This window comes from Eulemur rufifrons, chromosome 8 (assembly GCF_041146395.1).
Source record: "Eulemur rufifrons isolate Redbay chromosome 8, OSU_ERuf_1, whole genome shotgun sequence".
Classification (NCBI taxonomy): Eukaryota; Metazoa; Chordata; class Mammalia; order Primates; family Lemuridae; genus Eulemur; species Eulemur rufifrons.
Genome location: NC_090990.1, coordinates 95,038,738 through 95,062,345, shown reverse-complemented (window position 1 = coordinate 95,062,345; position 23,608 = coordinate 95,038,738). Strand labels below are relative to the sequence as shown.

General features: G+C 43.7%; 1 protein-coding gene across 2 annotated transcripts; it reads left to right on the top strand.

Moving 5' to 3' along the window:
* The first annotated feature begins 880 nt into the window (after positions 1–880).
* On the top strand, positions 881–22,315 carry PCP4L1 (Purkinje cell protein 4 like 1). 2 transcript variants are annotated; one of them, XM_069478455.1, is made up of 3 exons: positions 881–938; positions 20,316–20,370; positions 20,989–22,314. In XM_069478455.1, exons 1-3 carry the CDS (start codon positions 930–932, stop codon positions 21,129–21,131), a joined length of 207 nt encoding a protein of 68 aa, XP_069334556.1. In that variant the 5' UTR covers positions 881–929; the 3' UTR covers positions 21,132–22,314. The 2 variants fall into 2 exon arrangements, with proteins under 2 accessions (XP_069334556.1, XP_069334555.1); XM_069478454.1 differs by lacking the exon at positions 881–938 and adding an exon at positions 12,075–12,138 and having other exon boundaries at positions 20,989–22,315.
* The last annotated feature ends 1,293 nt before the right edge of the window (positions 22,316–23,608 follow it).

The window sequence follows — 23,608 nt, the reverse complement described above, 5'->3', positions numbered from 1 at the left end:
CATCATTTTGCTGGAGAGGGTTTTGGTTTTTGGTTTTTGGGTGGTTTTGTGTGTTTTTGTTGGGGTTTTTTTTTTTTTTTTTGCATTGTGTGGGAGGTGGGATTTGAAGAATCCTAAACTGTTTTCCAACTCCTAAAACCTATGATCTTCTAAATGGGCATTTCACAATTTCCTTGTTCTTTACCACAGAACATTGTTCATTTTCTGCAGTCTCTCAGTCTCTCTCTCATCTCCCCCCCCCCCCCGCCCCCCGGCCCCGCGCCCGGCTTCTGCTGTTCTCTTATCCAGGGTGCCATCCTACGACTAAATCTTAATCTGCAACATCCCTGGGCTTTACCCCTTTCATTCACTGCTGCTTCCCATGTACCCTCTTGATTTCCTTCCAGCTCTTCTTTCTTCTCTTTCTCATACTCACACCCTCCTTCCTTTCTTCTCTCTCCTTCCTTCCTTCATGTTCTGCTCCTTCCTCCCTCTCCTTCTTTGCTCCCTGTGCTTCATTTTCTGTCCTCTCAGCCCCCGACGGTCTCCCCCTCCTTCCCGCTATCTGTCTTACCCTAGTTTGGAAATGCAGCAGACCTCTGAGACTGCCACTACTGGATGTGAAGGGCTGTCACTCTGCGGTAGGAGGAGCTCCTATTGGTCGGGCTGGAGGCGGGTACCGAGCCGAGTATAAAAGGTAAGGCCGGAGGAGGTGCGCTGTTCGGCTTTGACAGGACGGGGTCGAAAGGAGTTCCCTGGCGGGAGCCGGGCGCCGCGAACCCTGGGCGCGAGCACCGGAGCAGCGGCTCTCGGCACTAGCTCTCCTGTCCCGGTCAGCCGGGGCCCCTGCCTCCGAGCCCGGCAACTCTCGGCCGGCGCCCGCGTAGCCCCGAGGGCTCCTCGCCTCACCTGCGCGTGCCGCGCCCCGCGCGCCCGGTCCGCCTGCCGCGATGAGCGAGGTGAGCCGCGCCGCCAGGCCCCCGGCGCTCCGGGCAGGGCTGCGGCGGGGAGGGGGCTGCGGCTCGGGATCCCAGGGAGCCGCGGAGAACCCTCCAATGGCGCCCTACTGCCCCTCTGGGAAAGCTGCCACCACCGGGCACTGGCAAGCGATTGGAAGAGGGGGTGTTTTAAGTCTCCCTACCGTGGATGGTGCTGTGGGGGTGACTGGAATCGGCTGTGGCGGGGGCGGGGTGGGGCGCTGAGCTCTCAGGTGCTAAGTCGTCTCCTCGGGATACTGTCCTCTCCATTTATCTTGCCCTGACGTTATTCTGTCTTCCCTTACTCCCCTCAGTTCGCTTCTATCCTGCCTCTCGGAGGGCTGTACTGCTCTTGTACTTCTTATTTAGCAACCAACGAGAACTCCATCCCTGGCCCCCAAGGATGGCCACTTTCCCCCTTTTAGGAAGGTGGCTTCCTGCCACCATTCATTCAGTCAGGAACGTTGAAGGGATCATTTCTAATATTCAGAAGCCACTGTAGTGGAGGCATGTCCAGCTCCTGGGGAGATGTCCTCTTCCAGAGTAGACCTCCCTCTGCAGTGCTTGTTACATCCTAGGTCTTCCTGCAGGCTCCATGGTGTTCATTGGAGCCAAACCCGGTCCATTAACTGATTTACTCTTTTCAGAAAACACTGTCCATGGGTGGGAGTCAAAAGCAGAGACTTTGGAAAGACCTCTCTCATTGTCTGACTGTATTTGTAGACACAGTCTCATATCCAAGAACAAGAATCACCCTTCCCGGCTGAAGTCAGTCTGGGCAGTGGCATCACAAGCTTGCCCTCTGCAACCTCTTTCCTAATACCCAGGTCCTTGTGTTAATCCAGCATCTTGGCTATATGCCAGACCCCAGCTCTACTGCTTACCTGCATTGTAGCCTCAGGCAAATTACAAAACCTTTCTATGCTTCAGCTTTTTATCTGTAAAATGGGGATGATATTGGTTGTTTTAATGATTAAATGAGATAATATATGGAAAGTATTTGAGACAATACCTGGCACAGAGTAGGCACTCAATCTGTGTTAGCTATTATCTCCCTGTTTCTTTTTTCTTTTAGAGTATTACAGAAACCTAGCATAAGAATTCTCAAGGACATTAGGTTAGTAAAGGAATAGGACCCTGGAACCTGGGTCCCAGTTTAGATACTAAAAATGAAGATCTTTAGTAGGAGCTCTGCTGGTTCCTACCAAAAGTTGTCACCCAGCGAGCCAATTAGTGCCAACTGCTCTGTTGTCTTTGTTGCCATGTCCACTAAGTTTATCCTGGAAAATTCAGCTAGGTCTGGGGGCTGCAGATGAACCAAAGTTGTTTCCAGCCTCTCAGCTGGTTGTGACTGTGACCATGACAGTCTTTCAGAAAGAAAAAAAAAATGGATCAAACTTTGCTCCTCTTACTTCTTTCAGCTCTAACGTGAGAAGAGAGGTTTGCTTTGCCCTCTTTTCACTGAGGTCTAGGGTTCAAACCACTCCTCCCACCCTAGTGTTTCTAAATCTGAAAGTTATAATCTTAGCCATCCCCTGGGAGTTTATGATCTGAAGGCTATGCCAGCATGAAGATTTGTGGTTAGCCTGTGCTTTTGAGGGGAAGTGCATGGCCCCTCTGTAGGACACACTACAGGGCCTGGCATTCAGGGTGCTATTTGGCAGAGCAACAACGCTGTTTTGTGTCAAGGAAGCCAATTTGGTGTTTGGTAGAAAAGTCAAGTCTTAGGGTCCCTCCTGACTCAGCGGCTGAACTTGGCTAGCCTTAATCAGGGCTCAGTAGAATGATGAGGGGGTGAGGGTAGGGTCCTTGGATGAGGACTGTCAATGTATACAAGGCTGCCCAGCCCCCTAGGCTGTGAGAGGGAACAGGTTCTATCTAGCAATTTAGCCTTCGAAGCTGCCTCCTAATACGGAGCTGAGCCTGGCTTCAGGGATGAGTATTTATAAAATCCAGAAGCAGCCACCTGGGTGTACACAGAGACCAGCTGTCTCTGAAGCAGATCACCAAGGTGTCTCTGCTTCCCTAGGGGCCAAGACTCAACCTGTTTTCTTCCTCTTATAAAAGCTATGATGAAAAGTGGAAGTGTTGCCCAGAGCTCTGGAGCTCTAGGGAGACTCCAAACTGCTTCATTTCTCTCAGCCCAGCCCCATGGGTCTCCTCTTTCAGGCTGAAGAGCTCAGCCCAGGAAAGCCCAGTGTACCCTGAATCTTATGTAAGTTTCCCCTCCCCCACCTGCTTATTTTCTTGCTTCAGAGAAACTGCATGAAATGAGAAGATTTGGAATGTCTTTAAGAGATTCCCATTTCAACTGAAGAACAAAAACTGGGAGGAGCCTCCAGACCTAGAGCAACCAACAGTGTAGAGGTTTTGGTGGGGTTGCTGGGGAGGATCTCTGGCTCTGCTTTGCCTTTGTGGCTCTTTGCTGTCACTCATTACTGCAGCAGAGCATTTCCTGTGAGTGCGTGTGCATTCATGCACAGAGGAGCTGCAGGGACTCATATCTAGCTTGTCTGCATTCACAGCTGCAGGCAGGAGTTGATTGCTATGGCTCACAGTCTGTTTCCTTAGTTTAATAACTTTTCCCTAGTTTCAGTGAAGGATGGGACTGGGAGATGCATTTAGTCCCTGAGGGCTCTTTCCTATAATCCCTTTCATACAGTGTAGCTGGCCGCTTAAAGCAGAATTGCAGGTTCTTCTGTGATCCTGTTGCATTTCTCATTGGTGACGAGCTTAGCTGGAGAAATCCCTTGGTCCAGCAGTCATTCTGCTGAATGGGAGTCATGAATTTCATCTTCATGTTGTCTGTTCTGTGTTTGGCTGGCAGGGGCTGGATCAAGGGACAGATCAACTAGAAATCTCATTTAGGGAGATTTCTGAGTGGTGACCAGTTAGAACTGGTGCTCCCTTTATTATTCTGCTTGCTGTCTTCTTACCGAATGGTAATGGGATATTACATTTAGGGAATCACATTCTCTTTCCTGTGCACATCTGTCTGCATCTGTAGTCTTCCCCATAATGGAAGTTCAGTCAGAGTGATATCATTCTATTTTGTCTTCCATGAGCCAGTTGTTAGGGAACATGATAGGGACTTGGAGGAAATCCAAGTTTCTCTCTCAATGATGTGCCATTATTATTACGGTTATATTGAACATACAAAATAGAAGAGCTAGCTACTTATTATTGGAATGCCTTCTACCCTGGAAACATCTGCTTTCCAAAGTAAGAGAAACCAGCACTTGGTTCCTGAGCTTACTCATCCCTTTCTTAGTCACCCATTTAGGTTGTTGGGTTTAGCTGCTTGAGCAGGAACCTCTGGCTGGTAGAAGTAGATGACTTTGTCAACCTGTGACCTGGGAATATGGATGACTTTCTTTCAAGCTATAGCTAAGTTATCTTTCAGAATGTCAAGTCTCTATAGGGGCAGGCAAACATAAGTAATGTGGCTGAGATCCAAATATGCAAACCTGATGCATCTATCATGTCTGCTTATGGAGGGTCTTCACTGAGGGAAGTGATAAAGATAGGATTGCAGGTGGAGGGGATGAAGAAAGATCAATACTTAACTCTTTGAGGTGGTGGTTCTTTCCCTCTCTCTTTCTTCCTTTCTTTCTTTCTATGTTTTTAGAGATAAGGTCTTGCTCTTTCACCTAGGCTGGAGCGCAATTGATATGATCATAGCTCACTGTAACCTTGAACTTCTGAACAGTACTAGAACCAAGACTAGTGCACAGTACTGCTGACTTCTCATCCCAAAAGAACTTTCCGTAGGACTTCTTTAACATGTTACCCCACTAAATAGAGAATGATTTGATCTGCATGCGACCCTTAATGAATATATTACAGATACTTTCTGTAAGAAATAAAAGCAGTGTAATTTAATAAATGCTAAGCAAGAGGGTATAGAGAGAGGAGAGACTAACATGGGATAATATTTATCAACAGGGTACATTTTGGTAGAATATTAGGCAGGACAGGTTCTATCCATCCTTATGCAGGATGCCTAGTCACCTTAAAAATGGATGCGGTGAATGTGCTGGAGTGGAGTAGGTAAGCTGGTAGGAGTGAGGGGAGGGGGAAGCCTGGAGGGCCTCTTTTCATGGGTTCTTAGTTTCAATGTTCATCACTGATTCCCGTAGTTGCAGAGCATCAAGGACCAGAAAGAGGCTGGGCGTGGTGGCTCATGCCTGTAATCCTAGCACTCTAGGAGGCCAAGGTGTGAGGATCACTTGAGCTCAGCAGTTTGAGACCAGTCTGAGCAAGAGCGAGACCCTGTCTCTACTAAAAATAGAAAAATTAGCCAGGCATGGTGGTGTGCACCTGTAATCCTTGGGAGGCTGAGGCAGGAGAATCACTTGAGCCTTGAGGAGTTCGAGGTTGCTGTGAGCTAGGCTATTGCCACGGCACTCTAGCCCAGGTGACAGAGTGAGACTCCATCTCAAAAAAGAAAAAAAGACCAGAGAGAGAGAATTCCTTTCTAAAACCTAGCACACTAATATGAGAACAGTTCTCTCAACTCTATTTGACCTGAAGGACCCAGTGCAGGAAAGCAGGTGTCTAAATAAAATTGGCACAGCTGATGACAAAACAGGTTCTGGATATTTAGTCTTCCTTCATTTGGCTTCTGAGTGAGAAGTACAAAGACTTTGGGAAGAGAAAGGTAAGAAAGACAGGGAAAGAAGAATGTATTAGACTGGCAAGGTAAACCATCAAAGCCTACTGGAATACCAGATCCTAAGTGCATGATTTTCTAAATCCATATTTTAGACCTGCTGCTCAAACTGGCTTGACTTGCCCTAGAATTATTTTAGCTGCAAGAGTAAGCTAAATCAGAGGAGTTCTGAAACCACTTTTTTCAAGAGATCAGCATCCTTGCGAGGTGCCTATAAACAAGTACCTAGAAACCTAGACCTTGTGGCATTCTCCTCAAGGAAGCCTGATTTCTTCTTCTCTCCAGGCTGACTCCTGAAGGCATGCCCACCTGGGTTTCCTAACACCCTATCCAGGGAAAAGAGTTACTATTTAACGTTCTATCGTCCTTGGTGCTATCTCCCTCCTACACAAAGCCCTCCAGCTGAGTGTTTGCTTTGTAGGCTGTGGGGGGATTAATACGTTTATTTTGGGACATTAACACCATGGGTGGGATGCACATTGAAGATTATAGTAATAAAATGATGCTTTGGCACTACTCTCTCTCTCCCACCCCCTACCCCCAGTATGGGGTGAAGGCACAGCTCCAAGCTGTGTGCAGAGTACCACAAATAACCACTCATTAAACTGTGGCAGCCCATGCTAGGGGGAATGGGCTGGGGCTGTTGACTCACTGCATACCATGAGCTGGCATGGCCAAAGAATTCTGCCTGTGACTCCAGTGGGGGGTACTGCTATTCCAGGAAACAGGGGTGGGATGGCTAAGAGAAGAGAGACAGACCAGGGGGCTTGGGAGCTAGGGCTGCTTAGGTTCTATTCCTGTCTCAGGAGACCTCTGAGATACAGGGCATCAGGGAAATATTCCATATATTAGGAGAGGAATGTGTGTATGTAGAATCTGGAGTAAGGATTCCTAGTTCTTTTTCTGTTATTATCTTGAGGGTGACCTTGAGCAAGTCTTTCTGAAGCTGTTTGAGGACTGCAGCTGGTTGCTGCACTGGAAGAATTGAAACAGTTCCAACAGTGCTCCAAAAACAGCAGACTAGGGTCTTCTAGGAGCACCACAGGATCCCAGAGGCCTCTGTAAGGCCCTTTGGCAGTGACCTTCATTTAACATTGGGGGAGAGAGAATATATCATCAAGGATAGAAGGGTCCCTGGGGGATGGGAGAGCAAAGCCCCTTTGTCACCACTCAGCAGATCCACTCACTCCTGTCCCTCTTCACTTCCTGCACCTTTACAGCAAGCAGGGAGCTTATAAAGCCTAGGATTTATGTCAGTACAAAGGCAAGAGAAGAGCTTTTTTTAGTATCTTATTTAGGATTTTTAGGATTCAGTTTCTTTTTAGGTTTTCCTGCCCTGAACTGTAGGACAGGATTCTAAATACTAGTGCCTAATCATCCACATTAAGTGATACTGGCAGTAACTGCTGTAATGTGTTTATAATGTATTTTCATTTGCACAGCATCTAAGCTATGTCATGCAAATGCAGGTATAGGTGGTCCAGGTATGAGGAAGGGATCCATGTTGCTGTTCATTGCTGCTGTTAACAGCCTGTGATCTCTTTTTAAGGAGCCCAGTGGGATGAGGAGTATGGAGAAATCTGGGTAGTTTATCCTTTCCAAGGTTAGTTCTAACTTGCTGCCTGGAGCAGAAGGGGTGACACTATCTTCCCGCTTCTGGTGACAATGGTTGCTGTGGCAACGCCATTAAAGATGAAAGCCACAAAGGAAGGAAGAAACAGCAGCCTGAGAAGGGGGCAGGGTGAGTTGGGCCTAGAGTTAGAGGGTTCCTATTGCCCAATAGTGACAGCAGAAAAACAGCACCTATGTTACTTCTTCTTTGACTGTCTTTAGTTTCTTGCCCAGACAATACTACCTTGTGAGGCAAGGAATAGACTTACACAATCATTTTTGTAATACAAAGGTGAACGAAAGGACTTGATGAAGGAAATATAATTTACTCCTGAGCACTAATCTCTGTCTCCTTTTGGTCTATAATTCAAATAAAGTGTGTGTGTTGGGGGTGGGGTTGTCTATGGGTTCCCAGAGGTTTGGAGCCATTCTCAACACTTTGGGGGACAGACATTGGGAATACAGGGTGATTGTGATTTCCACAGTTGGTTTGGAGTAAAGATCATTTATGCAATGTCTGTGGTAGCAGAATAAGCCTCCAGGGCCCTGAGAGCAATCCCAAGTATTCTCTTCCTCCTTCCTCATAGTGAAGATCTACTCTGTGGCAACTCCACTCTTTGATTCCACTACTTTAACCATGCAAAACCTCAGCAACTTGACCTAGACCTATTCTTATATTGAACCCAGGGAGATATATTAATATACATTTTTTTATTTTAATAATATATTTTAATCCATTATATCTAAAATATTATTGGTTCAACATGTAATCAATATTAAAAATTATTGATGAGCTATTTTACCTTTATATTATTTATTTATTTATTTATTGAGGCAGGGTCTTGCTCTGTTGCCCAGGCTAGAGTGCAGTGGCATCATCATAGCTCACTGCAACCTCAAACTCCTGGCTGAAGCAATCCTCTTGCCTGAGCCTCCTAAGTAGCTGGGACTAGAGGTGTGCACCACCATGCCTGGCTGATTTTTCTATTTTTTATAGAGATGGAGGTCTCTCTATGTTGCTCAGGCCGGTCTTGAACTCCTGAGCTCAAGTGATCCTCCTGCCTCGGCCTCCTGAAGTGCTAGCATTACTGGCATGAGCTATCATCCGTGGCCCCAAGGTTATATTACTTCAGAATAATGACTATTTATTTCAATATGCATTAGGCATTTTATATACATTTCCTTGAGTTCTTTTCATCTTTCAAGATAGTATTATCTCTCTTCTGCAGTTGAGAGGTCTGAGCATGGCAAAGCTAAAGAATTTACCCAATGTCACATAGCTAGAAATGGCAGGACTAAGATTTCAACAGATAGTCAAGGCAGATCCAGGGTATGAACCCAGATCTGTCTGACTCCATCTAGTATGCCACATGCTGCTCCCAGAAATTTGAAGCCTGAAGAAATTTTAAGTCACATAAACAAATATCTATCGAGTACCTATTATGTGCAAGACACAGGTTGTGGTTAGTGTAGACAATACAGAAGTAAGTGGGAAATATGGACTGTGCTTTTAAGAAAATGAAATCTAGCGGAGTGCTGAGGATGGAGAAGGAAAGGTAAGACAAATATACAATACCTATAGTACAGGTAATATGACATACTTCATGAGAAGGTTTTCCCTTCCTCCTCAGCGTTTTCAGGCACATATGCTGAGGTGAGGAAAAGCAATGACGTGGCTTCTGATACTCTTTTTCTTTTTTTCTTTTTTTTTAATTTCATCATATTATGGGGGTACAAATGTTTAGGTTATATATATTGCCTTTGCCCCGCCTGAGTCAGAGCTTCAAGCATGTCCATCCCCCAGACAGTGCGCACTGCACCCATTAGGTGTGAATATACCCATCCCCTCCTCCTCTCTCCCATCTGCCTGACACCCGATGAATGTTACTACTGTATGTGCACTTAAGTGTTGATCAGTTAATACCAAATTCCCTTTTTCATAACCTCTGAACTAGCTACAGAACAGAGCCCTCATCTGTCTGAAAACAAATTTGATGTCAGAAATTTAGATGAGGTGGCAAATAAAGCAGAGAGCTCCCTTCATTCGTTTAACAAATACTTAGTGTAAATCATGTGTAAAGGATCAGTAGAAATTAACCAGATAAAAGGGAAGCAGGGATGAGAACCATGCCAAGGTCCTGAGGTGGGAAGGAACGTGGTATATTCCAGAGATGAGGTTACTGAGATAATCAGAGGCTGCATAACGTAGCGCCTTTTAGGCTATATTAAGAATTTAATTCTTTATTCCAAGAGCATCAGTAACCACTTGGGCTATTACAGAGGTCCATGTAAGAGACAACGGTGTTAGGGTGTGTGATGGTATGAATATTGTGTCCCCCCAAATCCATATATTGAAATCTTAACCCCCAAGGTGATGGCATTAGGAAGTGGGATCTTTGGAAGGTGATTAGCTCATGAGGGCAGAGCCTCATGGATGAATGGGATTAGTGCCCTTATAAAAATAAGAAACCCCAGAGAGATTCCTTCTCTCCTTCCACCATGTGAGGATACAGCAAAAAGACAGCCATTCACAAACAGAAAGTGGGCCCTCACTAGACACTGAATTTGGGTTGTTTCCAGTTTTTGACAATTACAAGTAAAACTTTTATGAACATTCACTTACAAGTTTATGTGTGGACATGAGTTTTAATTTCACCCGGTTAAATAACTAGGAGTAGGATTGCTGTTGTTTGGTAAGTGTGTGCTTAAGAAATTGCCAAAGTAGCTATACAATTTTGCATTCCCACCAGCAATGTATGAGTGTTCCAGTTGCTCTGTATCTTGCCAACACATGGTATTGCCATTAAAAAAAAATTCTACTGGGCATGGTGGTTCATTCCTGCAGCCCCAGCACTTTGGGAGGCCGAGGTGGGAGATTGCTTGAGCCCAGGAGTTTGAGATCAGTCTGGGCAACATAGGGAGAGCCTGTCTCTACAAACATTTTTTCAAAAAATTTTTGAAAAATTAGCCAGGCATGATGGCACATGCCTGTAGTCCCAGCTACTGGTCCCAACTATTTGGAAGGCTGAGGCAGGAGAATCTCTTGAGCCCAGGAGTTGGAGGGTACAGTGAGCTATGATCACACCATTGCACTCCAGCCTGCGGGACAGAGTGAGACCCTATCTCTAAAAAAATAAAAAAATAAAAAAATTAATATAATTTCAAAAGATTTCTAATAGGTATATAGTGAGTGATATTTCACTGTGGTTTTAATTTGCATTTCCTAAATGACTAATGATGTTATACATCTTTTCATGTGCTTATTTATCATGCATGTTCTGCTGAGGTGTCTGTTCAAATATTTTGCCCATTTTTAAAAATTATAGAGATTTGAATGTTCTTTCAAAATTTATTCTGGATACAAGTCTTTTATCAGATATTTGATTTGCAAATATTTTCTTCCAGTCTCTTCATTTTCTTAGGAGTGTCTTTCAAAAAACATTTCTTAATTTTTCAATTTATATTTTTTTTCTTTTGTAGATTGTGCTTTTGGTGTATCTAAGAAATCTTTGCCTACCCCAAGGTTGCAAAGATTTTTTTCCTATGTTCTCTTTTTTTGTTTGTTTGTTTTGAGACAGAGTCTCACTCTTTTGCCTGGGCTAGAGTGCAGTGACATCATCATAGTTCACTGCAACCTCAAACTCCTGGGCTCAAGCAATCCTCCCACCTCAAGCTCCTAAATAGCTGGGACAACAGGCCTGCATCACCACAACAGACTAATTTTTCTATTTTTTGTAGAGATGGGGTCTCACTATGTTGCTCAAACGGGTCTGGAACTCCTGGCCTCAAGTGATCCTCCCAAAGTGCTAGGATTACAGAGATGAGCCACTGTGCCTGGCCTTTTTTCCTATGTTTTCTCCTAAAAATGTTATAGTTTTAGATTTTATATCTATTTCGAGTTAATTTTTATATAAGGTGCAAAGATTGAGATAGTGTGGCTTTTTTGTGTGTGGCTATCCAATTGTTCCAACACTATTTATTGAAAAGATCTCTCTAAACTTTTTTTTTTTTTTTTGAGACAGAGTCTCACTCTGCTTCTCAGGCTGGAGTGCAGTGGCATGATCATAACTCATTGCAGCCTCACATTCCTGGGCTCAGGTGGTTCTCCTGCTTCAGCCTCCCAAGTAGCTAGGACTACAGACATGCATCACCATGCTCAGCTAATATTTTTAGTCTCTATTTTTTATAGAGATGGGGTCTCACTATGTTTCCCAGACTGGTCTCGAATTTATGGGCTCAAGCAATCTCCTGCCTTGGACTCCCAAAGTGCTGGGATTACAGGTGTGAGCCACCACATCCAGTCTCCCTAAACCATTTTTTAATCCCCTAAATGTTCTCCAGAACTCCCTAACCTTTTACTAGTTCCTTAAGGCTTGTTCCTAGACCTACTGCTTTTCACTCTAATGGTAGTTGGAAAAGAAATTCAGATTGAAGAAGGTTTTTGTTTTTGAGAGAGAGAGAGAGAGAGAGAGAGAGGCCTTATATATAAGAGGGTAAAAGGAACTGATGGCCAAGATTCCTGAGAAGGAGAAAGGGGATGGGATCTAGAGCACCAATGGAAGGACAAGACATCATCTGAATGCTGACAAATGCCCTGGGAGGAGGTGACAGGGCAAGGGAGTGGTGCTTTCCTTGCTGGAAGTGGGAGGAAATAAAAAAGGTAGATATTCTTTGGGAAAATATTAGGGAAAGGGAGGGTGTGCTATGTCATGTCCCTCTACAATCTCAAAGCCTAAAGAAAAAAAGACCCCTAGGCTAGCAGGCCTCTCCTTTTCTTCCTTCCCCGTGAGAAGGAAGAGTCCACAACCCTGAGCAGCAGAGGAAACAAAGAGCACTCCTGGGAACTGGCAGCATCACCTAGATGATGGAATGGAACATTGGTGCACATCCGGCCCAGAGGTGAGCAGAAAAGGAATACAGGAAGGTAGGCAAGGAAAGAAACTAGGGTCCTCTAGGGAAAAGCAAGAGTTGATGGGCCTCACAGTTGCTAATTAGTGTTTGGTATGTATTGAGAAGTGAGAAATATTCAGTCCTGTGTGGGCAGTGAGGCTGAACTGAATCAAGCCCCAAGCTCACTAGAAGCTTAGAGTAACAGGTTTGAATGTTAATGAGGGAGTCCTTTGAAATTGAAGCCGATGGGATGATTCTGCACATGGAATTCTCAGACACTGGAGGGCTAGAATGTGGCCCTGTGAATAAAGAACACACATACAGACTATGGCTGTCTTCCAGGGGTTAGCCTGGTGTGTGTCAGGAGGTCCACTGAGCAAACATTAAGATGAAAGCCAGAATCAGGGTGCTTAGATCAACTAGCAGAGCAGGAATCTGAGTGGTAGGGATGGTCTGGGATTCGTCCTCAAATAACATGTAAAATTGCCCCATAATGGGAGGACAGAACCCTGTTCCCCATGTTCCCGGTGGAGTGTACATGAAGATAATGTTGGGGACTGCGGATTGAAAGGCTGGGTCTTGGGTACAGCTGCCTAACTACAGAAATGGAAGGGAATCATGACCACTAGGACTAGCCTTCTTAAGTGTAGATTGCTCTCTGTATGGAAGAACTTGTCTAGTCAAGTTAATCTCACATTGGTCATCGTCCTTGAGTGTACACATACACATGTACATACATGCCCATGCGTTTGACTGGAGACTGAGAGACAGAATAACATAGTGATCAAGAGGGTGGTCTCTAGGGCCAGACTGAGTTGAAATCCTGGCTTTGTGACTCCTTAGTTCTATGACCTTAGGCAAGATAATTAACCTTTCTTGACCTCAGTTTCCTTCTCTGTAAAAATAGAGATAATAATAATAATAATAACTATTGAGTGGGACTGTTATAATGATTCAATGTGTTAGTGTTTATAAAGTGCTAACAAAAGTAACTGTCACATAGTAAGTGTTTTTTTATAAGGTGTGGTAGGTTTTCTTTGGTGGTGGTGGTTTTTTTTTTTTTTTTTTGGAGACGGAGTCTCTATGCTCTGTTGTCCCAGTGAGAGTACAGTGGCATCATCACAGCTCACTGCAACCTCAAACTCCTGGCCTCAAGCGATCCTCCTGCCTCAGCCTCCCAAGTAGCTGGAACTATAGGCACATGCCACCAGGCCTGGCTAGTTTTTCTGTTTTTTGTAGAGATGAGGTCTCACTCTTGCTCAGGCTGGTCTCCAACTCCTGAGCTCAAGCAATCCTCCTCCCTCAGCCTCCCAGAGTGCTAGGATTACAGGCGTGAGACACTGCACCCAGCCATATAATATTACATAGGTGATTATTAATAAAATAAAGTGAAGTAACATTCTGAAGTCCTTGATTTCTTCCAGTTCCCCTAGATCCGTCTCATAGGGAGAAAGAGGGATTTGCCGGACCATTTCACTGATGTTATTTCTGGTCAGAAAACTTCAGTATTGAAAGAATTAGAAGAACACCTGAGAGGTTTATAATCTATACCTGGCTAGAGTGAGGGGCTGCGTGAGAGGCTGAGAAATGCTGGCCTGTTATAGCGCTTGCAGGTTAGCCTCACTCCTCTGGAGGTATGAGTTTGTATAAGAGATACTCTTATAGAGCATGTGATTTCTGATTCACCCAGAGTGGTCCTCCATGCCTCCACAGTTTACCTGAAGTACGCTTATTCTGATGGCTTGCAGATGGATATGCAAGAGGACCTTCATTCATCTAAAATTGCTGCGTTTCTGGAAGATAAACAGGAGGGTTGAGGCAGAGGCCAGGGACCAGTAAAGGACTGGGTACCATATAGAGGGTAGGGGCAACAACTTGTGACCTAATTGCCCCTACACCCAACCTCAGAAAGTCACAGACAACTAAATCCAGAAATCCAGAGCATCCAGAGTGGCTATTTTGAGAACTGGCTAGAGAGGGTGCAGGAGGGAGGGGCTACAGCACACTACTTTTCAGCAGGAAGTATGAGGGAGATTTCAAGGGGCATTGTGAGTAATAGGGGTTTTCTTCTCCTTACAGCACTGTTTTCTGGTGTCCCTAGTGGAGACCCTTGCTCTTGGATTATGAGATCTCATAAATTTAACCCAAATGCACCTGGAAACCCCAGGGGGGCCAGACGTTAGCTGAGCCACTGCTCCATTCCAGGGCCAGTAATCTCAGGAGAGACTCAGGAAACGAAGCAGCTGGCAGGGCAGAGGGAAAGTGGCAGACTGTGTGGTTCAGTCCTGAACCATATTCCCGCTCAGCAGATTCTCAAGGTCAGCTGATATGAGAAGGAAAGAAGAGGAAAGAGCCACCTGAGGGGACATATTTAGAATCAGGGTCCAGATTTTCCTTCAGAGGGGAGGGGTTGGGGTGAGAGAAAAGAGTTGATGGATTAAGGGAATAGGCTTAGAGTCACACAGAGGGATAATGGCTGAAGCGAGGATCAGAGTCAAGGATTTGTTGGCATAAAGAAAGTAGGATGTGAAGTCAGAGATCATGGGACTATAGAACTTGCCTCTTAACCTGTGACCCTCTTGTCTGGACAGTTGCTGTTATCTAACCGCATACCCCACCTACATCATGCTTTGCAGTGTGGACAAACCTCTTCTGATGACAGTAAGCCATAGTGGAAGGTGTCACCTAGGTAACTACTGGGCCGTTATATTGATCATGTGCAAAAGAAAAAATTTTGACCACAAGGAGATTTTGGGGACAGAAGGAGTAATGACTGAGCCAGTCCCTCAAGAGTCTCAAGAACAATCCTTCTGCTCATGGAAACTTTCTTTTGGTCAAAGGGAAGCTAGCAGGAATTCCATAGGGTTTCAGGACCACTTTTGTATATATTCTTCTAGATTTTTTTTGAGACAGAGTCTTGCTCTGTTGCCCTGGCTAGAGTGCCGTGGCATCAGCCTAGCTCACAGCAACCTCAAACTCCTGGGCTTAAGCAATCCTTCTGTCTCAGCCTCCTGAGTAGCTGGGACTACAGGCATGCGCCACCATGCCCGGCTAATTTTTTTTCTATATATATTTTTAGCTGTCCAAATCATTTCTTTCTATTTTTAGTAGAGACGGGGTCTTGCTCTTGCTCAGGCTGGCCTTGAACTGCTGACCTTGAATGATCCACCCGCCTCAGCCTCCCAGAGGGCTAGGATTACAGGCATGAGCCACCATACCCGGCCTTCTTCTAGATTTTTAAATGAAAATGTTTATATACATAAACACATCTGTATCTTTTACAAAATTTGGACTCTATCGATTTGTAATCTACTTTTAAAGACTTTCCCATGTCAAATACAATACTGCATCAGCATTTTTTATTTTAATAATCATTTTTTTACTTTAAATTATTTTATTCTTATCTTCTCCTAACATTTTATTACAAAAATTTATTAGAGTTGAAAGAAGAGTTCAATGCATATCCATGTGCCTTGCACCTAGATTCAGTAATTGTTAATATATTAGCATATTTGTGTCAGCATGTGAGAATATTTGGTCTTTAAGGAGACTGCCTGGTAGTTAGGAGTGTGGAGTCAGTCTGCCGGGGTTCCAAAGCCAGGTGCACTGTTTTCTATTGTGTGACTCGCCCTTGGACAAGATCCTTAACATCTCTCTAAACCTGTTTCCTCAACTATAAATAAGATGACATCTGCTCAGAGTTTCAGAAGATTAAATGGATTATACGATTAACACATAAGATTATATGTTATATATATATATGGCATATAATAAATGCTCAATAAATATCATTTGAGTACTTGTCTTATCTCCTCACTTAGCCTGGAAGATAGGACAATATCTTGACCAGTTTCGCCTTAAATATATGGCCATTCACCTCAAGTGGGCCCTTCATGTTGTCTGATAATCCTGCTATATCTTACTGCTTCATTCTCTCTTAATTTCTTGGATGATTGTTTCACTCATTTTTCCTCTTTATTCAACCTTTCAATACTTCCTGACCCTTCTTCACTCTCAGCTGACAACGGTCCTTCTTATTTCACTGAGAACATAGAAACAATCAGAAGAAAACTTTTATGCATTCCTATTACATCTGCTATCTTGCTTGCATCTGTGTCTTCATCCCTACGTTATAGATGACTGTCCATATTCCTAGCTAAGGCCAACCCCTCCACTTGTGTGCCAGATCTATTTCCTCTTGCCTATTCGAGACGTCACTCTGGTAGTTATCCCTTCTCTCTCCTGCATTATTATTTTTTTCTTCTTTACTAAGTTGTTCCCATCACCATTCACTAAATCTCCCATCTTACCAAACACCCTCCCATGACCCGACATTCCTCTCCAACTACTGTCCAATTCTTCTGCTGCCCTTTAAAGAAAAGCTCTTTGGTAAGCTCTCCGTACTCAAAAATCCATCAGCAGATCCAGCTTATTTTACCAAGCCCCCATCATCTTGCTTGTACCACTGCAAGCCTTCCTAATTATTTTTCCTGGTTTCTCTCTTGCCTATTCTCTACCCATCAGTCATAGTGATCCTTTAAAAACACGTCAGACCATGTTTCCCTCTGCCCTGCAACCTGTAACACTTTTCCGTTAACGCAGACAAAATTCAAAGTCATTGCACTTCATTTCTTATACTTCCTCCTTTATTTAGCTCCAGCCATGATGTTTTTTTTTGTTTGTTTGTTTTTTTCCTCCCTCTCTTCCTTCAACATACCAGGCACAAATTTGCCTCAGGGATTTTCTACTTGATATTTCATCTGCCCAGAAGAATCTTCTCCTAGACATTCACATGGCTTGTTCTTATATGTCATTAAAACTTCTACTCAAATGTCAATCTTCAGAGAGACCTTCTCAGACTACCCTTTTACTTTCTCTTATGGCTTTTGTTACTAACTGATATATTTGTTTAATGAGTGCAGAGACTTTATTTTGCACACTGCTGTATGCCCAATGCCTAGAAGAATACTTGGCATATATCAGGCACTGACTTATTGAATGAAACTTTTGTTTCTTCCATATCTCTTTAGTGTATAGAACAGAGGTGAACACAAGTAAGTGCTTGATTAGTATTTATCAAAATGGGTAGAAACAGCATAATTTACAGAACATAAATTGGATTACATCAGCTTAAAGCAGAGCCCTTATATCTGCAGTCATTCAGCAAAAGTTCACATCTTTAAAATATATATATTTTATATATATAATAATATATAATAATAATATCCCCCATTTAACTGTTCTAAGAACTAGATTAGAAAAAATATGTGAAAGCATCCAGTTCCTGTATTTTGTTAAATATAAACTACTCAAAACTGTGAAATGAATAAACAGATTCCAAGGGGATCAATTATGGGAATGACTCTGTCTCAGGATGAGTTGTACCTTTAGACTGATGAATGTCTAGATGAAGCAGCTTTATCAATATGATTCTGAGGAAGGTGAATTATTGTTATTATTATTATTTTTGTTTTTAGAGACAGGGTCTCACTCTGTCACCCAGGCTGGAGTACAGTGGTGTGATCATAGCTTACTGCAGCCTCCAACTCTTGGGCCCAAGCGATCCTCCCGCCTCAGTCCTCTGGGTAGCTAGGACCATAGGCACTTGCCACCATGCCTGGATAATTAAATTTTTTTTTTTTTAGAGACTGGGTCTTGCTCTGTTGGCCAGGCTTGTCTTGAACTTCTGGCCTCAAGGGAACCTCCTGCTTCAGTCTTCCAAGTAGCTGGGACTACGGCATGTGTACTGCACCAGGCCTTACTGTTATGTTTAATCTAACTCTCCATCTGAGCAGGGAAGTTAGAAAAAAGCATACATATCAGCTGATTAGTTTCACTTCAAATTCATGACCTCCTACTTTATGAGGGGCCTTAATGTCTCCTAGCAGTCCTATTACTGTTCCTTAGTCCATTTATTCTCCTACCCTCCTAGATGAGTATTTCATTCCTTCTTTCCCCCTTCCTTCCTTTAATACCTCTTCCCTTATCCTCTTGGATGATGACTTGTTGCCTATTTTACTTCAAAAACAGAAGCAATTAGGGGAGACCTTCCAAATGTTCTCAGCTGCCTGTATCAGGGCCCATATGCCCCGCCTTCCCTCCAGTTACTGTGGATAATCTGTTCTAGCTCCTATGCAAGGCCATCCCTCTACTCACGCACTAGATCTCACCTACTCTCTCCTCCCCCAGTAATGATCCTCTTTCTCGCCTACAGTTTTTCCTATTGGTTAATTTCCATAAGAACACAAATGTTCTATAATTTCTGTCATCTAAAATAAAATCTTTTCATGACCCCCATATCCCCCCAAACTCTCATCCCCATTTCTGTGGACAATTTCTATATTGGCTGCTTCAATTCCTCGTCTTCTTTTCTCTCTTGAATCCACTGCAACCAGACTCTTGCTTTCCTTCTTCACGGAAACTTCTCTTGTCAATGTCACCAGTGATCTCATCTCCATCCAGCAAAACTCAATGGTCATTCTCAGTCCTCATTTCACTTGGCTTACCTGCAGAATTTGACATAGGTAATCACTCTCTTCTCCCTGAAATATTTCTTCACATGACTTCTAATTACTATAATCTCTTGATTTCTCTCCTACCTGACTTCTTCTCAGCTGTTGATTTTTCTTCATTTCTTCAACTCTGATCACTGGAATGCCCTAGGATTTGATCCTCTTCTCTATCTGCACTCACTCCATTGGTGATCTCATTCAGTCTCGTGGCTTTAAATGCTATCCACATGTCAATAACCTCCTAATTTGTATCTCTAGTCCAGATCCTTCTCTTTAATTCATCTTGACTATCTATTCATAAAAGCGTCTCCTCTTAGATGATTAACAGGCATCTCAAATTTGTTAAAGAACAAGCTTCTGGGCTAGGTGCAGTGGCTCACACCTGTAGTCCTAGCACTTTGAGAGTCCAAAGCAGAAGAATTGCTTGAGGCCAGGAGTTCAAGACCAGCCTGAGCAAGAGTGAGACTCCATCTCTATAAAAAAATAGAAAAATTAGCCAGGTGTGTTGGTGTGCACCTGTAGTCCCAGCTACTTGGCAGGCTGAGGCAGGAGGATCACTTGAGCCCAGGAGTTGGAGGTTGCTGTGAGCTATAATGACCACTGCACTCTAGCCCAGTGACAGAATGAGACTCTTGTCTCAAAAAATAAATAAATAAATAAATAAAAATAAAGAACAAGCTCCTGATTCTCTCCCTAAAACCTGCTGCTCCCCTTGCTGTCTTCTCCATTTCAGGAAATGACAACTCCATTTTTTTCAGATCCTCAGGCCAAAACTCTGAAGTCACCCTTGACTCCTCTCTTTCTCACAATACCATCTTTCCAATCAATAAATCATACTGGTCACAGCTTGAATCCAACCACTTACCATCTCTACTGCCACCATGCTGATTTAAGCTACCATCACCTCTTGCTTGGTTTTCTGCAATAACCTCCTACCAGGTTTTTCTGCTTCCTCTCTCATGTCCCTTTTGCACAAATCAGAGGTCTCCAGTGGCTTCCTATCTCACTTGTAGTAAAAGTCTAACTCCTTAAAAAGACTCCCAAAGCCTTGAGTAATCTGTCCCCACCCCTAGTTAACACTGATCTCATCTCCATCCATCTTTCCTCTTTTTTCCTTCCTCTGTCCACTCCAGCTATGCTGATCTCTTGCTATTCCTGAAACAGGCTAGTCACAGTTCCACCCCAGGTCCCATGAAAGCTCTTGTCCCGGATAGTCACAAGCCTTACGCCCTCATCTCTTTCAGCTCATTGTTCAAATGCCACCTTTCAGAGAGGCTTCTCCTGACTACTCCATGTCAAACTGTGTTCCTCCATTTCTACCTAGTGCTCACTACCTCCCTTCCCTGCCTTTGCTCTATAGCACTTATCATCATCTAACATAGCAGTCATTTTATATTAATATGTTTATTTATTTGTCTGTGTATACACTGACTAGAATATAAGCTCCATAGGGGCAGAATTTTGTCCATTTTGTTCTTTACAATTTCCCTAGCACCAATACATCTTTGTTGAATAAAGTTTGATAACTTTTCTTATGCTCTGATATCAAGATCCACTTCTTCATATGATGAAGGAAATGTACCTGGTAATAGGAAGGCTTGAGAGTATCTAAAGGGTCTAAGGTGTTGGCACTTTAATACTTCTACTAATATCTAATACTCTGATTTTTTTCAGCTTAACACCAAAACATCCCCAGCAACCAACCAGGCATCTGGCCCAGATGGAAAAGGTGAGTGGGTTGGGCTGGGCAGTTTGTAGAGTAGGTGAATGTAGGGACGTGAAGATAAGTAGGGCTGTAAATCTGGGAGCTCTTAACGTTAGATATGAAAAGAATAAGAAGGTGGATAAGTGAAACAAAGAACTAGGCTAGAACTACTATATATATATATATATATATATAGTCTTTTTTCAATTTTTCCTAGGAAGTAAACCTATCAGTATTTGCTCTTTGGTTTTAGAAACTGGGTCTGGAATGGTTAGAGGAAGCAGGTATAATGATAAGAAGAAACTCATTAGATAATCCCAGATACTGTCTCTATCAGAAATTGAAGGAAAGCTGGGGAAAGTGAGTGTGCTTTGGGACCTGAACTGTAGGATTTAGGAATAAGTGATGATAGAAGACATCTGTGATTTAGCAAAGCTCCCCTAAGTAAATATAGCTAATTCCCAGCCTAGGTACCCTGACTCAAACTTCTAGGAGGATTATCAGGCATTCGTAGTCCTAGCAAAGTTGGTCTCCCCAAGGAGTCCAGCACAAAGTGGATCTTAACCACTGTATTTAGGACCTGGTGAAAGGAACTGAGGCAGGTCTGGTTAACCCATTAATGAGTCTTCCAACTATCTACAGGAAAAGCTGGCAATGCCAAGAAGGCGGAGGAGGAGGAGGAGATTGACATTGATCTGACAGCACCAGAAACAGAGAAGGCTGCCCTTGCCATTCAGGGCAAGTTCCGGCGATTTCAGAAAAGGAAAAAGGATCCCAGCTCCTGAATGGCCAGCCTTGTCCTTCACCCTATTCCCTTCTCTCCCCTTCTCCACAGCCCTGACTCCCGCATGTCTTTGTCCCCTTTTTCCTCTAGTCTCTTGGTGAGGCAAATTCAACCCTTTATATATTCTTTCCTCTGGTCCCATCAAGCCATCACAGCAGTAGAGGCACAAGGAATGTGGGGAAGATGAAGACTTCAGTTGGCAGCCACTTGGCTAAGAGTGGACGAATTTCTCCTTGGGGATAAAGCTCTCTGATCAGTACCTATGCCTGCCCTATGGAGTTGAGTAACAAGAGGCTTTGAGATTGAGAGACCTCCCCCTATACACACACACACACACACACACACACACACGGTGTGGGAAGGAGGTGTGGGAAAGCCTTCAGAGTAGGGTACCTGCAGTGGGAATATTACAGCATTCACACTTCAGGTAACATTCTTTCCCTTTCAGATCCTTCTGCACCACCACCTCCAACTTCCCCTCCTAGGATCTAAGCCACAATGCAGACTGGAGCCTCCCTTTCCCCCGGGCAGACCTGATTCCAAAAGCTTACCACAATAGTGCATGCCGTGTACATTAGTTCCAAGGAAGGAATATTGGCCTGGTACCTGCAAGGAAAAGTTCCCTTCATTGTCTAGTCTAGGAACACGAGGGGCAGAGGTAGAAGAGGTTCCAAGGCCACTGGCAGAGAAATGAGAAGTAGGGTAGATTTAGGGAGGAAAGAAAAATGAAGAAGGGAAAAATCTTTGAAGCCACAAGTTACTGTTGGTGAAAGTATGCTCATGAAGGATTCTTGGGGCTTTAGCTAACCTTCCTACCTCTAGCCCCCAAAGTCTACCCATCACCAGAGGCCACACAAACCAAGTTACCCCTATAGTTCCCTCTTGCCCCACTGTGGAGTCAGGGCAGAAATGAAATTGCCATTCTATGTGACTTTAGCATGTTTAATAATTATAACAATAAAAACTCCTAAATTGGGGTCATTTAACCTCTACTGATGTTTCTTCTTGGGAGGATATGAATGTAAGCCTGAGCTGGCCCCAAGGAGAGTGGAAGAGCAACTGCATGGATTATGTGGTGACACAAGAAACTAACACTTTCTGAGCAATTTTTAGACTGAAGCCAACCCTACCTTCTTTCTCTGACCTTGTCCTCTCCTTGGTTTGCCACTCACATTCTCTCTGCTGTTGTTACCGCTCCCAGTGCACACCTGCAAGGGTGTTCATCTTCCCTTTCTCTTTCCAGCTAAGAGCATGCTTGGTACACATCCCTCTGAAAATAAACCTAGTCTTCCTTGCTCCCTATCCTCAAATGACCTATCCTAGATTTCCTTCCTGCTTTGTTTTCCTCCCACACTCTCCCTCCTCTCCCGCTATTTATCAAACATAAGGGAAGGAGAAGATGACTGGTCCCTAGAGAGCACCACTGTTACACTGATGATTTTAAACCATGAATTAAATAAAATGATGGTTTTCAAGTGAGCTTATATTGCTGAGAAATGACCTCTATGCATTGAAACCAGAAGCCAAATGTTTGAAGACTGAGCAAAGAATGATCTGTCTTTGCCCCCTCTCTCACTTCTTTTCTTTTTAAATTGTTTTTATTGTGGTAAAATACACCTGACTCTTAATCATTTTTAAGTATACAGTTCAGTGGCATTAAATACATTCATAACATTGAGCAATCATTATCACTACCCATCTATCATCTTCATCTTGTGAAATTCTATACCTTTTCTTTTTTTTAGAGACAGGGTCTCGCTCTGTCACCCAGGCCCGATCATAGCTCACTACAGAGTCAAACTCAAACAATCCTCCTGCCTTAGCCTCCCAAGTAGCTAGGACTACAGGCATGTGCTACCATGCCTGGCTAACTTTTTAAAATCTTTTGTAGAAAAGAGGTCTCACTATGTTGCCCAGGCTGGTCTCAAATTCCCGGGCTCATGCGATCCTCCTGCCTCAGCCTCCCAGAATGCTGGGATTACAGGCCTGAGCCACCATGCCCAGCCCCTCTAGACCCTTTAAACAATAACTCCTGATCTCCCCTCTTCCCAGCCTCCGGCAAGGGCCACTTACTTTCTGTCGCTATGATTTTCTTTTCTTAGTATTTCTCCTTCCCTTCTTGATTAAAGAACATAGAAGTCAAAACTATGTAGCAGCTATAATATAAATAAGAGGCAAGGGAAAATATCCTTGGAAGGCAACCTATATCCCAAAGTTTATTTATGCCCATGGCTATAGGATATTAGGGGAATTGAACAGTAATTCATGGGAAGGCCTCATGTTAAAAGAAGTACTTCCTCTTCTGATGACAGAGAAAAGAAGGAAATTTTACTGTTACATTTGGAATCTGTTTTGAGTGCAGTATAGTAATGATGGTGGCCTTTAGTCCCAGTCTCATAGGTAAATAAAAGGATACCTCGTGGCCACACCTGGTGTATGTCCACTGTGTCCTGGTAAAACAAGAGTATTCCCTGTTCC

Coding starts and splice junctions, on each gene's coding strand:
- PCP4L1 (XM_069478454.1), top strand. CDS start 12,109: ATGGAACATTGGTGCACATCCGGCCCAGAG. Junction 12,139..20,315: donor GGTGCACATCCGGCCCAGAG/GTGAGCAGAAAA, acceptor GATTTTTTTCAG/CTTAACACCAAAACATCCCC. Junction 20,371..20,988: donor ATCTGGCCCAGATGGAAAAG/GTGAGTGGGTTG, acceptor AACTATCTACAG/GAAAAGCTGGCAATGCCAAG.